Here is a 17789-nt window from a genome sequence, read left to right as displayed (position 1 = left end):
CAACTTGTACCACAATATTTAAAATAAAATCATTAAATGTTATTACTCACCTTAATTACAATGAAAATATAATTATTGCACATATTATTACCCCTAACACACACATATATATGTTCAAATGTATATATTACCACCATAAGCTCAATATATATATATATATATATATATATATATATATATATATATATATATATCTTTGTGTGTGTGTACACACATATATAGTTTACATATATATAGTACTACTATACGTTCACATATATATATACATGCACAGTGCTACATATATGATCAAACATATTAAACTAATTAATCTACCTATATTTAAATTTATGATGTGCAAATAACATATATTTTGTAGGTAAATTAATATTGAATCAAATAACATTCTTTTATTTTGTAGGTAATTTATTTTCCATGTATTATTACATATATTTGGCACATTTTATTATTATAAGATATATGTACAAATAATAGGTAAATTAATCTTGAATAGAATACAATTGCTTTATTTTGTAACTAAATTAATTTTGAATCGAATAACATTTCTTCATTATGTAGGTATTTTATTTTGTATGTAGGCACATTTTATTATTATATGCACAAATAATAGGTAAACTAGTATTGAATAAAATAATAATATTTTGTTATGTAGGTACATTATTTTGCATATATTGGGTATGCTTTATTATGTAGGTAAATTATTTTGCTTGAATTTTTATGTATATCAGGCATGTTTTTTTTGTTGTTGTTATATATATGTGTGTGTGAAATAATTTACCTACATTTATATTTAAAATATAATTTTATTGACTTAACTGAGCATGTATTACTACATTTATTAGGCATGTTTTATTGGTATTATATATTAGGCAATGAATTTATTTATTTTTATTTTTGTAAAATCATTAATTATCCCTTACAATTTGTATGGAATTAATTGTGTAAATCAAACATTCAAATAGGGGTGTTTTGGGCATCAAATTTTTTTAAATGTGTAAAGTCAGATATAATTAATGAATTTGTTGATGTGGAATCTAGTCAATGAGTTTTATTTGAGTAAAAAACTTATATCGGGTTTTATGGGGAGAAAATTAAATTTTAGGGACTAAAGTCATATTTTCAGTATATTTTTCAAGCAAAATGAATGGCTTAGCGGGAGGTTTCGCAAAGAAATATATATATATATATATATATTCCTCTTCCGTTGAGGAACAACTGGTGCTGCTCATGTTGTTACAAGGATCTAAACTGTTTATATTTTAGTACATCATTCATAGATAAAAAAAATTAGAAAAATCCAAAACCATGAACACATTCAATTGTAGTAAAGAAAATAGAAGATTATGATTTTTCAAAAAAAACACTAGTATGACTGGCTTTTAAAGAAATAGCTAAAAGACAGACAGTTGAATCATTGAAATATAATGTAAAATATACCCTACAAGCGATCCATCAAATAAGCTTATTTGAGAACAAAGTAATTATAAGTTAGTACTTCATTTGAGAATTACGCACCTGGGATGCCGCGTGGCAAGCATTTAATATCCTCATTCGAATTGTAAATGTAATATGAGCCATTGCAGGGTGAACGTAGGTCATCAGGCCAATACACTCCACGCTCAAAGCCATACATGACTGCACTGTGTATAAATTCATAACTATAAGAGTCATTTAATATCCTCGACTCCGCAACCCTCATTCAAATCGTTCAAATCGTTCAAATCGTTCAAATCGTCCAAATAGCGTCCGCGGTCAACCATGACATAACTATAAGATTTTGGTTGGATCAAAGAAGTGGCACTATTATTCAAGCATGGAGCAGTATCCACGTACAGAGAAGAATTTACTTGGTTTCTACACCTCAAGTAATATACTGACGTTGAAAGCGGTGAACCATATGGACCTGGAAAATAATGGGGCCAATTTTGAGGCAGGGAAGAGCAATTGTTGTTGTCAAGGCCAGGATCTAGAAGTCGGATTGTTTTGTTCTTGTAGTTGATTGCCTTTACGTGGTATTTACCATAATCTAGATGTAGATCTACAGTATAATAAGGTAGATCCAGCACAGTAATGTTGTTCTCACAGGAAAGAGTATACCTTCTATCGCCACATTTCTTCGGATCATCGTTTAGTCGAAAAGGATACGATATGTTGTGGATAAGGCCGCAGGAGGAGGTACATGAAGACTTACTGTCAGCCTTAGCGTTACAAGTTTCACTGCAAAAGCAAAGAACAAGAAAGGCTAGAACGAAAGGCCACCAAGACAAGGTGAAGGATCTGCTTCCACTTTTTTCCATGGGTACAAGAGAGAGAGAGAGAGAGTTGTTTACTAGTAGACAAAGAGTAGTAGTTTAGACAGTTGTATACATACCCATATTATAATATAGGAGTGGGGTTAAAGGAAGCACCTTCCGTGAAGTTCCAATTATTAATTAGAAAATATCTTAGAGGAAAGTCAGTCAATGATGTTTGTTTGACACAGTCAGTCAATAGCAAAGATTGACTTGTGCAATGAAATGAGGGAGGGAGGAGGGAGGCAGCGTGAGAAGAGAGGAGGTGGCAGCGGAGTTGGGGGTGGGGGAAGCTTGAAAATTCTAATGTTATTAGTGGAGGATAATTGGGAAGCTATGACAAAAATTTCTTAGTTGGTGAACTTAACATAAAATTGGGTATCAATAAAAGTACCCTCTGAGGACAGGGACGGTTTTTGGATGACAAAACCTAGAGAGGTGTGTTCAATTAAAATTTTGAAGGATTTTAAAAGAGTTATAAATTCCATAGAATTTTATGGAATTTCAAAGTCCTTTATTTAGTATTTTGGTAGTGCATTTGTAGCATTTTAGTAATTGAGAAGAGTAGGTTGGAGAAGAAGGTCACATCCACGAAAACAATCCAGTACTTGGCAGTTGAGAAGACAATTTAAGACAGATAATCTTTTATTTTTAATTTGTGTAATAAAAAAGGAAGCACCTTCCGTGAAGTTGCATGCGGTAAGCACTTCAAATTATTGATTAGCATAGGAAATATCATAGAGGAAAGTCGGTCAACGGCAAAGACCGACTTGTGTAATGATATGATGAAGGAATTGCTCCTCTCTTCCTTTTGCATATTGTTAATGGAGAATACTCTATAATTATTACGTATGTATATATGTATATGTGTGCGCCCTTAATTAGATTCCATGCACATTATTATTACTATTACTAGCTTAGAAATGCAGAAACTGCTCATCGCATCCTTTTGCATATTGTTATTGGTTTTCTTCAAACTGGTTGAAGCAAGCTAATTTACGTGCTACGAATCCAAATGTAGCAATGATCAAGGTCCAGCTATCCATTTTTCATTGCACCTCAAGCATCATTGTGATCCTGGGCTTGAATGCAATCAGACAGATGAGCAACGGATAATCCTAGTAAAATTCTTTGTCAAACGCATAGATTACAAGCGTCAGGAAATCCAAGTGTATAACACATACACATATGATGCTTGCTGCTAATAAAGCCTGTAAAACTCCCAAACATGCCACTCTCTCCCTTCTACTTGTCAATTTTCGAGATCCATAACGTTACCTTATTCAGCTGCCCACCTGTTGGAAGATACCTTGGGATTCAAGTCCCCTGCCTTGGTGACCCTGGCAGCACAACTTATGCTCTTTCTCTCTCTTTCTTATAATTTGGATGATATCTCTGATTATTCAGTCTTGCACAAGAATGTATGATGCTTTGTCAGTTCCATTTGGTACACAGTTAGAAAAGGAATATGGTGTTCTTCTTCTTCATCAGTCTTGTCCATATAATGGAGTATCAAAAGACAATAATAAATTAATGGAATTAGGACTAAAATTGTATAAATTAATGGAGTACCAAAAGACAATAATAAGATATCAAATCATTTTTCGTTAAACAAATTAACTATTTATTTAAGAGAATGTGGATGCTGGTTGATGCATCACGTGAACACAAAAAACCAACTTTGGAGAGCGACATTCATTAGAAGCAAAGAAAAAAGTTATAATGATTTAGGTAAAAACAAGAAAAGGTCATTAAATGGGACTCATTGACATGATTAGAAAAGGGGTGGTGAACGAGAAATTTTACCGTGTGATCGGAACACGGAATGAAACATCATGTGTCATTATGCAAATAGTGGGATATGTGTGTTAAAAAGTTAATATCTTAAAAAATAAAATTTCTCATTACTTATATAAAAATATATGATGTACCATTCCCGTTTCAATCACAATGAAAAATTTCTCGTGGTAAACGACCTTGAGACATTCATTACAAGCCTATAAAAAAGTTACAACAACTTACGAAAAAGCAAGAAAATCTCATTAAGTGGGACTCATTAAAATACTTGATTAAGAGAAGAGTGGTGCTATCTATATGCTTTATTCAATTTTCAGTCGCCGATATAATGAACTTAAAACAATCAAAAAACAAAAATTAATAAAGGATGCGTTTGAGGTAAAAGAAAGTGTGTAAATAACACAATTAAATAATATTATTGTGTTTACTTTCAAGTCTAGGGAATGAGAGTGCTAGTTTGCAATTGGATAAAGGGATGAAATTTTTAGAAGAAAAGTCATATTCTTGCGTTTAGTTTCAAATCTTTAGAGAAATGAGAGTGGAAATGCAAATTGGAATTACGTAAGAAGCCCATGATGCCAAACAGGCGGTCAATGGCAGGACTGACTAATGTAATAATTGAGATTGATGTACATGTAACAGGTGCCCCGTCACGATCGTAGTTAATTGAGTTAATTGAGATATGCGAATAAAGACTTACACACGATAATCCTTCGTTACGGAAAGAAATACTCATTTCTTCTAATCCATCAAATTAGAACATTCATACCGTTGAAATTTGATCCAATGATTGAAGTTACTATAATTTTTAAAGTAAATATCTGTTTTTAACCGTCGGATCAAATTTTAACAATACAAATTTCCTGATTTGGTGGATTACGAGGAAGGAATCTGGATAGGATCCCTTTCCCTTCATTACAAAGAAAAACACATCATCCTGTTCCGGATTTCATGTGAATTAAAAACTAATTCAAAAATACAGAAAATTGCTCCTCTCTTCCTTCCTCTTGCATATTTTTACTTGTTTTTTTAAGAGAAAATTGTAGCAATTATTCCTTAATTTTAATTCAATTAGAGCAATGATCAATCAACAAAAAATTCATGATCATTGGCCCCTGAACTTACCAAAATATGCAACTATGATTCTTTTTGTCAACTCTATCAAAATTATGTTAAAAAGATTCATGTTGGAAGAACCGTTGCTACAATTAGATTTGGTTGCTCATCCCCAAGACAATAAGCAAAGGTGGAGTTACTTTTAGAAAAGTCATATTATTGTGTTTACTTTCAAGTCTTTAAAGAAATGGAGTACAAGTTCTTAATTGGAGGGGAAAAAAGAACGACTGTGTGAAGTCGTCTTTCAAGGTTGTGTGATGAGATGTTGAGGAGGGGTAAAAAGAACGACTGTGCGATGAGAGTTTTTATTGTATTTTTAATTATGTTTTAATATGAATTAACAGTGTTAATGATTTGTTAAGTGTAAAAACACGTGTCTAAAAATTAGATAAGGAGACAGCAGACCCGCAGCCCTTTTACTTTTAATTTGTATAATAGAAAAGGAAGCACCTTCCGGGAAGTCACATGCAGTTAGCAAAGATGTTTGACACAGTCAGTCAATGGCAAAAACTGACTTGTGTTGTATATTGTTAATGGAGGATACTGTCCAATTTCTACATATATATCTGCTTAATTAGACAAAACAGAAATATTATTATTACTAGCCCAGAAATGCAGAAATTGTTCATCTCTTCCTTTTGCATACTGTTACTGGTTTTCTTCAAACTAGTTGGAGCAAGCCAATTTACGTGCTCGGAATCCAAATGTAGCAATGATCGACTCCCGGCTATCCATTTTCCATTGCGCCTCACGCATCATTGTGGTCCTGGAATTGAATGCAATCAGACATTTGAGCAGCCGATACTAGCAAAATTCTTTGTCAAGCGCATAGATTACAAGCGTCAGGAAATCCAAGTGCATGACTCATATTACTCTAATTGCTTGCTGCTAATGAAGCCAGAAAAAATCCCATACATGTCACTCTTTCCCTTCCACTTGTCAGTTTCCGACTTCGATAACGTTACCTTATTCAGCTGCCCACCTGTTGGAACGTATCATTGGAATCAAGTCCCCTGCCTCCGTGACCCTGGTAGCACAACCTATGGTGTTTATGGTAATTATAGTTTTGATTCTCTCTTCGGGGAGCTACCATCTTGTACAAGAATGTATGATGTTTTATCAGTTCCAACTGGTACTACGTTAGGAAAGGAATATGATGTTATTCGTTTCAAGTGGTCTGAACCAAATTGTACAGAATGCGAAGCACGGGGAACGAGGTGTAGATGGAAGAACAATGAAATTGAATGTGTGAGGAAACCAAGTAAGGATAACATATATTTATACTCAGTGGTAGCTACTTATAAACATCTTAAATTTATGTCTCAGTAATTATTATTTAAAAAAGACGTTGTCCATTTTATTAGGATTAATCGATTGACAGTCTTGATTTAATTTGCAATTATCTTTCACAGGCAACACATGGAAATTATTGGCTAAAGGTGGAATCCTGGGTTCTTTGCTTCTTGTTCTACTGATGATTGCAGCATATCGGGTATACAGCGCTGACAGAAAGGAAAAAGAGAGTCGATTAAGAATTGAAAGATTCTTGGAAGATTACAAAGCACTCAAACCGAGCAGGTATTTGTACGCAGATATTAAGAGGATTACAGATCAATTCAAGGACAAGTTGGGGCAAGGAGCCTATGGAACTGTCTTCAAGGGAAGGCTTTCTTCTGAATTCCTTATTGTTGTCAAAGTCCTCAACAGTTCTAAGGGAAATGGGGAAGAATTCGTAAATGAAGTACGAACCATGGGTCATATCCACCATGTCAACGTGGCTCGCTTGGTTGGATTTTGTGCCGATGGATTTGTACGAGCTCTTGTTTACGAGTTCTTCCCCAATGGTTCCCTGCAAGATTTCATTTCATCTGCAGATAGTAAGAATTCCTTCCTTGGTTGGGATAAGTTGCAAAATATTGCCCTCGGCATAGCCAAAGGAATTGAATATCTTCACCAAGGATGTGATCAACGAATCCTCCATTTCGATATCAAACCCCACAATGTTTTGCTAGACCAAAACTTCACTCCAAAAATTTCTGATTTTGGTTTGGCCAAGTTATGTTCTAAGGATCAAAGCTTGGTGTCTATGACTACAGCTAGGGGGACCATGGGATACATTGCACCCGAAGTGTTCTCCAGGAATTTTGGAAATGTGTCTTACAAGGCAGATGTCTATAGCTTTGGAATGCTGCTGCTCGAGATGGTAGGAGGAAGGAAGAATATTGGTTCAACCATAGAGAACACCACAAATGAAATTTACTATCCACAGTGGATTTATAATCTTCTAGAGGAAGGGGATGACCTACGAATAGAAATTGGGGAAGAAGGAGATGGTAAAATTCCAAGAAAACTTGCAATTATAGGGCTATGGTGTATCCAGTGGCACCCGGTGGATCGTCCTTCCATGAAAGTAGTGGCTCAGATGTTAGAAGGAGACGGAGAAAGCTTGACCATGCCGCCTAATCCCTTTGTTTCTACAGGTCCTACAACTAAAAATGGAAGCATTCCGGCAAGACGACTAGAGTTGGAACCAATTGCTGAACTAGAGTAGAATTTGTAACAACAATATATGTAATATTAACATTGAATGTGTAAACTTTCAAACCTAATTTAAGGGTGTTTGTTTCCAGTTCTTGTTAACTTTTTTTATTTTTTTGTAAGCGTCGAAGGAAATCAAGTCTTGGACTTGCCCTATCCTATGCATGTGGCAACCCCTCCAAAGTTTTTCTCTTCACATTCGGCCAAATTTTACTTGGAATTTTCGTTCGTGTAAATCTTAAAACAAAGCAAAACAAAATGTAGTTCTGAGGTATTGAATCATTGAAATGGACGTTAATGCTGCTGGGTTGGAACTTGGAAGAAACTTCATGGATGGATGCTGGATAGAGGTGGCAAATTAACTCATTGAGTTGTTAAGGATACCCGATACTCATACCAATTGCTATAAAAAAAGATTTGGAATTATGTGTGTTGTCCAAATGATTGTTCTTCTTTTATTAAATTTCTAAGGAAAATGAAAATGGAGTATCAAAAGACTATAATAAATTAATGGAATTAAGACTAAAATTGTATAAATTAATGGAGTATCAAAAGATAATAATAAGAGGAAAAAAAATCATTTTCTGTTAAACAAATTAACTATTTATTTAAAGAGATTAGTAATAATATAGTTCAAATTCGCGTTTAACCAGATACATTCATTAGAAGGAAATAAAAAAAGTTATAATGATTTAGGAATAAACAAGAGAAGGTCATTAAATGGGACTCATTGACATGATTAGGAGAGGGGTGATCAACGAGGGAGACATTCATTACAAGCCAATAAAAAAGTTACAACGATTTACGAAAAAGCAAGAAAACCTCATTAAGTGAGACTCATTAAAATATTTGAGTAAGAAAAGAGTGGTGCTATCTATACACTTTATTAAATTTTTAATTGTCCAATAGAATGAATTTAAGATCAAATGACAGAAATTAATAAAGAAATGCGTGGAAAATAAAAGAGGGTTTGTGAATAACATAACCAAGTACTATTATTGTGTTTACTTTCAAGTTAGGGGAATGAGAGATGAAACTTTTAGAAGAAAAGTCATATTCTTATGTTTACTTTCAAGTCTTTAGAATGAGATGTGAATCAGTAATCTGATATTTGGTTGTGAGCTAGTGGCTAGAGCACCCTCCGTGATGAAAAATATCCAAGAGGAAAAGTCATGCTAAGTTAAAAACCAGGCCCATGATGTCGGACAGTCGGTCAATGGCAGGACTGACTTCTGTAATAATTGAGGTTGATAACAAAGTGTCCGTCACAGTCGTAATTTATAATACAATGTTGCGTGAATAAAGACTTACACGCGATCCTTGAGTACAAAGAAACACACTCCATCCTGTTTTGGATTTCATGTGAATTTAAATTAGTTCAGAAATGCAGAAAATTGCTCTTCTCTTCCTTACTCTTGCATATTTTTACTTGTTTTCTTTAGAAAAAATTGTAGCAATGATCTTTTAATTTTAATTCAATTAGAACAATAGTCTATCAATTAAAAACTCGTGACTATTGGTCTCTTAACACATCAAAACGTGTAACTACGATCCTTTTTGTCAACTCCATCAAAATTTCGTAAAAAAGACTCATGTTGGAATGACTGTTGCTACAATTAAGTTAAAGTTGAGAGACGTTGCTTCAATTGACTTAAAGTTGAGGGACCATTGCTACAATTTTTTTCATTTAGTTTTCTACATTTGCCTCTTGATTCAGACTCACGTGTGTGACACGTGACTCATTTTGACAGAAGTTTTAACCGGATTGACGAAAATGACTATAGTTATACATCTTGATGAAATTAAAGGATTAATAGTCACAGATTTTTAATTGAAGAACCGTTGTTCAAACTGAGTTAAAGTTAAGAGATCACTACAATTTTCACTTGAGAAAAGCAAGCATAACATATAATTATTGCTGGTTTTAAGCAATTATCATGAGGGATATTAATGACAGTCTGATTTTGTATCTTACATGCAAGGCAACGTATATATGGAAATTATTGGCTATAAGTAATGGAATTCTGGGTTCTTTGTTTCTTGTTCTACTGGCAACTGCAGCATATCGGGTATATATGTGGCGCTGATAGAAAGGAAAGTAAAATGAATTAAGAATTGAAAGATTCTTGGAGGATTACAAAGCACTCAACCCAAGCAGGTAAAGAGGATTACAAATCAATTCAAGGTGTTGGTGTCAAAACTCGAATAGAACCCGACTAGGTTCAACACATGAGTTGTCTAGGGTGTTGCTTGGTCACGATGAGACTGAATGGCTCAAGAGAAATAGAGAATAGGCGTGACACTAGACAGTTGGTGTTTATTTAGGAAGAAGGTTGGTTTGCGCTTAGATCTAACTTAACCAAAACAATGATACACTAAGTGAGATGCTGGTTCAGTTAAGTTTTTTCTTATGCCTGACTTGAAATCCATCATGAAAACTGAAAAGTGTGTTTGCCTAAGTTTGTAAATGGAAATAAAATAATAATGAAAGCAAAAAAACTGAGTGTAACCATTTCATGATTGAGTCAAGACTATAAACGTTCATAAAAGGGATTCATGGGCTGATAAGACGATTTACATAACTGACACTTAAACAAACTTCGAAATGTAAAGAAAACAAAAAAATCTAGCAAGATTCATAATCATAACCGTTCTAGCACATTATTCTTCTTTTATTAAAGTTCCAAGAAAAATGAAAAAAGGGTAAAAGAAAGTTTTTTTGTTTTTGTTTTTTTTAACAAACGATATTATTTACACTAAGACCTACAACAACCCTTGGAATAAAACTCAAATTTTAGGTTCTAAACTTACCCCAACTTGTTCCAACCCTTGGGCAAGTATGAATTAAAACCCAAAACTCATTTTTGGGGCAAATTTAGTCCAGGATTTCCCCTTAAGTTTAGTGGGGTTGGCCCACCATTTATGTGTATTTTTTAATTTTATATTTATAAATTCATTGAATCCAACGGCTAAGATCTAATTTGATCAAATCTTAAGGTAAAAAAAAATCTAATGGTCCAAATTTAAATCCAACGACTAAAGTAATTAAAAAAAATTATTTCATGTGTTTCATATTCTTTCGTACTGTTCCACGAGTTTCATGGTGCCAATTTAGTAATTTTTCAATATTTATCGGAATCTAAATATTTTTATGTTAAAATGTTCATAAAATTAAATTAGGATAGTCTATACATAATTTTTTTTAAGTCAATTATCCTAAATTCGTTCTTTAATAATTCCGGGCTAAAAATTTAACCCATAAGAGTCGGAGTAGAAAAATTGTTCCTGGGTTAAAAATTTTAGGTTTTAACCTAAGAATTGGAGATGGTCTAAGGGAAAGAGGGTGGGTTAGCCTCACAATGGCCTAACAAGTGGTTCACTTATCAATGAAGAGGAATACTACTAGACCGTAGTACTAAGTGGCAAGGTAAAAGAAAAGTTGAGCAAAAGAAATTTCAACGATCTGGAAAGGGATCGGGACTTTCACACACCATTTTTGTTCCTATTATACACTTTTTATTCCACCAAAACAGTGCATCAAATTGGAGATGAGGCCACAACTAAAGATGAGCCTCCTCTATCAAATGTAAATTGAATTAAGACTAAAATTTAGTCTTCCTAGCATTAACTTTCTTTTTTTATTAAATTTCTAAAAAAAATGAGAATGAGTTGTAAAAGTTAAATAAAAGAAATTTCAACGTTTTGAAATGAAATTCTGACTGTCACACACCATTTTTCTTCCTCTTACACACTTTTTATTCCACCAAAACAGTACATCAAATTGGAGATGAGACGACAACTAAGGATGAGCCTCCTCTATCACATCCTACTTGAATTAAGACTAAAAAACAATAATTGATATCATGTATCATTGTTTTTAATTTTTTTTTTTTTTTTGCCATTAAATTGAATAAATTAATAGAGTGTCAAAAGATTTATTTTTTTTTAGCTTCCCAAAGGAGTGTCAAAAGACAACAATAAGAAGAAAAATCATTTTCCGTTGAACAAATCAACTATTTATTTATTTAAAAGAATGTGGATGTTGATTGATGCATCTAAATACGAAGAACGTTCTTGGAGGGAGACATTCATTAGAAGCCAAAAAAAAAAAAGTTGAAATAATTTAGGAAAAAGCATGAAAACCTCATTAAGCGGGACTCATTGACACGATACTTATTAGGCGAGGGTGGTGCTATAGCCTTCTCAATTTTTGGCTTTTAGATTAAATAATTTGAAAAAGATTAAAGGATATAAATAAATTAATAAGAAGTGTAACGGTAAAAATGAGTGTGTAGATAGCACCACTCAAGTAATATTTTTGTGTTTACTTTCACGTATTTAGAGGAATGATAGTGCGAGTTCGTAAAGCGAATAAGGGATGAAATTTTTAGGAGAAAAGTTATATTCGTGTGTTTACTTGTAAGTCTTTAGGGGAATGACAACACAAGTTTGCAATTGAAATAAGGAATGAAAATTGTAGGAGAAGAGTCATATTATTGTGTTTACTTTCCAAGTCTTTTGGGGGAATGAGAGTGCACGGATGAAATTTTTAGGTGAAAAGTCATATTCTTGTGTTTACTTTCAAGTCTTTAGAGAATGAGAGTGCAAGTTTTCAGAACAAGGGAGGAAATTTTTAGGTGAAAAGTCATATTCTTGTGTTTACTTTCAACCAGTCTTTAAAGCTTATTCTTGTCTTTACTTTGAAGTCGTTAAGGGAATTGGAGTGCAAGTTCGCAATTGGATAAGGGATTCTTGTGTTTACTTTGAAGTCGTTAAGGGAAGGGGAGTGCAAGTTCCCAATTGAAATAAGGGATGAAATTTTTAGGAGAAAAGTCATATTCTTGTGTTTACTTTCAAATCTTTATAGAAATAAGAGTGCAAGTTCGCAATTAAAGTAAGGGATGAAAATTCTACATAGCTATGACAATTAAAGAAAGAAGTCAACTTTCTAAGTGGTAGGACCTCCAATTGATGTTAATTAGTAATCTAATCATTGGCTGTGAGCTTGAGGCTGGAGCACCCTCCGTGAAGCTGCAATATTGAAAAAATATCCAAGAGGAAAAGTCATGCTAAGTTAAAGCTAGGCCCATGATGTCGGGCAGTCGGTCATTGGCAGGACTGACTTGTGTAATAAGAGAGATTGACTGACTTGTGTAATAAGAGAGATTGACTTACATGTAACGGTGCACTGTTACGATGGTAGCTAATGATACAATGTTACATGGATAAAGACTTACACAGAACATTACATTATTGATCCGTAATTACAAAGGAAAACACTTCATCCTGTCCCGGATTTCATGTGAATTAGAATAAAAGTCCAGAAATGCAGTAAGTTGCTCCTGGATTTAAGCAATTATCATGAGAATATTAGTGACTGTACTCTGATTTTGTATCTTATAGGCAAGGCAACATATATATGGAAAAGATTGGCTACAGGTGGTGGAATCCTGGGTTCTTTGTTTCTTGTTCTACTGGCAACTGCAGCATATCGGGTATATGGCGCTCATGGAACAGGAAAAGGAGAATGAATTAAGAATTGAAAGATTCTTGGTAGATTACAAAGCACTCAACCCAAGCAGGTAAAAAGGATTACGAATCAATTCAAGGTGTTGGTGTCAAAACTCGAATAGAGCCTGACTAGGTTCAACACATGGTTTGCTCTGGGTGTTGCTTTCGGTCTCGTTGCCACTGGATGGCTCAAGAGAAAGAGAAAATAGGCGTGACACTAGACAGTTGGTGTTTATTTAGGAATAAGGTTGGTTTGCGCTTAAATCTAACTTAACCAAAACAATGATACACCTAGTGAGATGCTGATTCGATTAAGTTTTTTCTTATGCTTTGATTGAAAGAGGACTTGGAATCCATTGTAAAAAGTGTGTTTGCCTGTGTTTTTTAGTGGAAATAAAATATTAATGAAAGCAAAAAATTGAGTGTAACCATTTCATAAAAGGAAATCATGGGCTGATAAGCCGATTTACATAACTGAAACTTAAATCAATTTAGAAATGTAAAGAAAACAAAATAATTCTAACAAGATTCATAATCATAACCATTCTAGCACATCATGATCTACAAGTAATAATCTTCCATCCTAAAATGCCATATAACGAAGGGAAGGATAAATGCTAATCATCCTAAAACTTAATTATTATATCTCCTAGTTTAAGGCGTCCTATTTAACAAGAGAATTATTATCAGCATTCTAAAAATTTAATTATGCACTTTAAACTTTTTATATTAAAAAGAAAAATATTCTTGCAATGAGTGCACAATTAGATTTTTAGAGTGTCAATAATAGTTTCTTTTAACATTTGATGAGCATAATTGTTCTTAACACTTCAAAATAGTTATTTTTCATTCATTTTCTAAATTATTTTTCAAGAAAATTGTAGCAATGGTTCCTTAACTTTAACCCAATTGGAGCAATTGTCCCTTAACTAAAAATTCATGAACATTGGTCCCTTAACTCATCAAAATGTTTTGATGAATTAAGGGACCCATGGTCATGAATTTTTAAGGATCATAGCTACCCGTTTTGATGAATTAAGGGACCAATGGTCATGAATTTTTAGTTGAGGGACCATTGCTCTGGTTGAGTTAAAATTGAGGGACAATTACTATAATTTCCTCTTATTTTTCAAAAGTGACCATCGTCCTTCCTCATCCTTAAACATTATAATCAACGACTGCTGATTGTTCACAACAAGTAAACAGCCGAGAGTCATTAACATTCACTTTCACAACATTATTTTTCAAAAATGACAATCATATGTCTTCATCCTCCAACATTGTTATCAACGACTTATAATCGTTCACGACAAGTAAATAGCGGAAGAGTCTTTAACATTCACTTTCACGACATTATTTTTCAAAAATGACAATCATCCGTCTTCATCCTCACATTATAATCAACGATTGATAATTGTTCGCGACAAGTAAACATCGGAGAGTCATTAACATTCACTTTCATGACATTATTTTTCAAAAATGACAATCATCCGTCTTCATCCTCCAACATTATTATCAACGACTTATAATCGTTCGCGACAATTAAATAGCGGAAGAGTCTTTAACATTCACTTTCACGACATTATTTTTCAAAAATGACAATCATCTGTCTTCATCCTCCAACATTGTTATCAACGACTTATAATCGTTCGCGACAAGTAAATAGCGGAAGAGTCTTTAACATTCACTTTCACGACATTATTTTTCAAAAATGACAATCATCCATCTTCATCCTCACATTATAATCAACGATTGATAATTGTTTGCGACAAGTAAACATCGGAGAGTCATTAACATTCACTTTCATGACATTATTTTTCAAAAATGACAATCATCCGTCTTCATCCTCCAACATTGTTATCAACGACTTATAATCGTTTGCGACAAGTAAATAGCGGAAGAGTCTTTAACATTCACTTTCACGACATTATTTTTCAAAAATGACAATCATCCGTCTTCATCCTCCAACATTATCATCAACGACTTATAATCGTTCGCGACAAGTAAATAGCGGAAGAGTCTTTAACATTCACTTTCACGACATTATTTTTCAAAAATGACAATCATCCGTCTTCATCCTCACATTATAATCAACGATTGATAATCGTTCGCGACAAGTAAACATCGGAGAGTCATTAACATTCACTTTCATGACATTATTTTTCAAAAATGACAATCATCCGTCTTCATCCTCCAACATTGTTATCAACGACTTATAATCGTTCGCGACAAGTAAATAGCGGAAGAGTCTTTAACATTCACTTTCACGACATTATTTTTCAAAAATGACAATCATCCGTCTTCATCCTCCAACATTATTATCAACGACTTATAATCGTTCGCGACAAGTAAATAGCGGAAGAGTCTTTAACATTCACTTTCACGACGTGTCTTGGAAGTTGCAACTATCTTGCAGTACCCAACCAAAGGGCTACCACAGTACCAATTGAAAAGACGGTTGTCGCTACGGGATGATGAAATGAATTTTAGAATTTATTAACATTTTCCAAAAAAAGGTAATGTTAATAATCTCGCAGGTACTGAAACCATTAAAAGAATGCCCAATAACTGATTTGACACTGTACAAAATATTTAAAATACGGAAAAGAATTACAACTCAGGCAATACTTCCAAAGGAGTTGCAAGTGCGCAAAGACACAAAGTTCACGTGACCCACCACCACACATCAGAACACACCCAAATCTCACGCCCTTGATCTACCCAAGTCCACTCTCTCAGCACGTGCGACACGTGCCACAACTCACGCCCAAACCGTGAGACGCACACGTGTTCCGCATGGTCTCACTCGCTCACACATACTGCACCCCCACACGCCTCGTTCGTGCCAGCAAATCCCCCAAACACGCTCGCACCTCGCACGCGTGACAATCCCCCGAGCGTGAGCGCCCCCTCCTCGCATGCTCGCACGCTTCTCCTCCCCCGTCCCTCTCCCGCCCGACCCGACCCGACCCGCCCGTCTCCGACCCCCTCCCTCCGTCTTTCCCTTCGGAGCCCCGCCCTACTCCCCGTGAGACGACGCCGTACTATTTATTTCCGGCCGCCGGAAAATTCGGGCACGGATTCCGGTGGAGCAGCTAGGGCTTCTGAAAGGGGGAAGAGAATATGGATAGGGTAGAAAATGGGACTGGGAGCTCTGAGTGAGGGCGATGAGGTGGAATTCGAGGAGAAAATTTGGAGTCAATTGCTAGAATTCGGCCGTCCCAGCTGGTTTTAGAAGGTAATTCAGTTCACTACATGGAAAAGTTTTACTTTTTGGTCATGTTTGGCTTCTGAGAAAATTTAAAAGCTTTCTCGTTTGTGACTTGTGTGGAAAGTAATAGAGAATAAGCGCCTTGTTTGGCTGCTGAGAAAATTTGAGCAGAAGTCATCCTCATTAGAGCCAAATAGGTGTAAACAGCCAATTTAGTAGGTTCTGTGTCTCTGTAATTTTGAACTGTACTAGAATTATTAATGTGAGATGTGTCTAATTTTAAGAGTTTCGATTTTTAACAGAAATTTGAGCAGGACCGTATCTGCATTGTTGAGAAAAATCTACTCCTTCAAGTGGTTATGTGGGAAATTAAGCAGTGATGGTTTCTACATTCATGATAGAAGGATCAAGTAGTTAAGATAATCAGGAGGTTTAAAGCGTAGGATAAACGAATAAGGAGATTATGGAAACGGGTCTTCAGAAGTTAATCACAAGTGAAGAAGATGATGACGAAGAAATGGAGATGGACGTGAAAGAAGAGGATGGTGGCGATGATGAAGATGGAGAGAAGCATGTTGATGCTTCCCAAATGATGGCAGGGGTTGATGGAGAAATGCCAACAATAAGTAATGATAATAACCGTTTACAACAGCACCATCAATTTCAAGAACAAGTGGGGACTCCCGGAGGGGGAGGAGCTAGGAGGTGTAGACCCATGGAAGAGAAGGAGAGAACCAAGTTAAGAGAACGGCAGCGCAGGGCAATCACGGCGAGGATCTGTACTAGAATTATGGAGACGGGTCTTCAGAAGTTAATCACAAGTGAAGAAGATGATGACGAAGAAATGGAGATGGACGTGAAAGAAGAGGACGGTGGCGATGATGAAGATGGAGAGAAGCATGTTGATGCCTCCCAAATGATGGCAGGGGTTGATGGAGAAATGCCAACAATAAGTAATGACAATAACGGTTTACAACAGCACCATCAATTTCAAGAACAAGTGGGGACTCCCGGAGGGGGAGGAGCTAGGAGGTGTAGACCCATGGAAGAGAAGGAGAGAACCAAGTTAAGAGAACGGCCGCGCAGGGCAATCACGGTGAGGAACTGTACTAGAATTATTAATGTGAGATATGTCTAATTTTCAGAGTTTCGATTTATAACTGAAAATTGAGCAAAAAAAAAACTACTCCTTCAAGAAGCTAAGATAATCAGGGGGTTTGAAGCGTAGGATAAACGAATAAGGAGGTTATGGAAACGAGTCTGCAGAAGTTAATCACAAGTGAAGAAGAAGATGACGAAGATATGGGGATGGACGTGAAAGAAGA

General features: G+C 35.0%; 3 protein-coding genes and 1 pseudogene across 14 annotated transcripts in view; 3 read left to right on the top strand and 1 right to left on the bottom strand.

Annotated features, from left to right (window-relative positions):
- The window catches only part of LOC126631626 (rust resistance kinase Lr10-like), a 69142-nt gene extending 67476 nt beyond the window's left edge, over positions 1 to 1666 (bottom strand). The window contains exon 1 of the mRNA XM_050301753.1: positions 1516 to 1666. Within this exon, the coding sequence (XP_050157710.1) occupies positions 1516 to 1633 (118 nt within the window). The 5' untranslated portion in view covers positions 1634 to 1666. The remainder of the gene's footprint in view (positions 1 to 1515) is intronic.
- LOC126631438 (beta-amylase 2, chloroplastic-like) overlaps positions 1 to 17789 on the top strand; it is a 109147-nt gene that overhangs the window by 78953 nt on the left and 12405 nt on the right. For 3 of the 11 annotated variants that reach the window (XM_050301581.1, XM_050301584.1, XM_050301569.1), the window contains exon 3: positions 16895 to 17373. In XM_050301581.1, coding sequence (XP_050157538.1) covers positions 16928 to 17373 — 446 coding nt within the window. In that variant the 5' untranslated portion in view covers positions 16895 to 16927. The other 8 variants (XM_050301619.1, XM_050301609.1, XM_050301624.1 and 5 more) reach the window with 7 other exon arrangements.
- Positions 1 to 17789, top strand: part of LOC126631696 (beta-amylase 7-like) — a 48754-nt pseudogene that overhangs the window by 27612 nt on the left and 3353 nt on the right.
- LOC126631560 (rust resistance kinase Lr10-like) lies at positions 3696 to 7833 on the top strand. 2 transcript variants are annotated; one of them, XM_050301689.1, is made up of 3 exons: positions 3696 to 3738; positions 6349 to 6465; positions 6617 to 7833. In XM_050301689.1, the coding sequence occupies exons 1-3, from the start codon at positions 3711 to 3713 to the stop codon at positions 7753 to 7755; spliced, it is 1284 nt and encodes a 427-aa protein (XP_050157646.1). In that variant the 5' UTR covers positions 3696 to 3710; the 3' UTR covers positions 7756 to 7833. The 2 variants fall into 2 exon arrangements, with proteins under 2 accessions (XP_050157646.1, XP_050157639.1); XM_050301682.1 differs by lacking the exon at positions 3696 to 3738 and having other exon boundaries at positions 5662 to 6465.

This window comes from Malus sylvestris, chromosome 1 (assembly GCF_916048215.2).
Source record: "Malus sylvestris chromosome 1, drMalSylv7.2, whole genome shotgun sequence".
NCBI lineage: Eukaryota > Viridiplantae > Streptophyta > Magnoliopsida > Rosales > Rosaceae > Malus > Malus sylvestris.
Note: the sequence above shows the minus strand (reverse complement) of the source record. Positions and strands in the feature narration are given on the sequence as shown.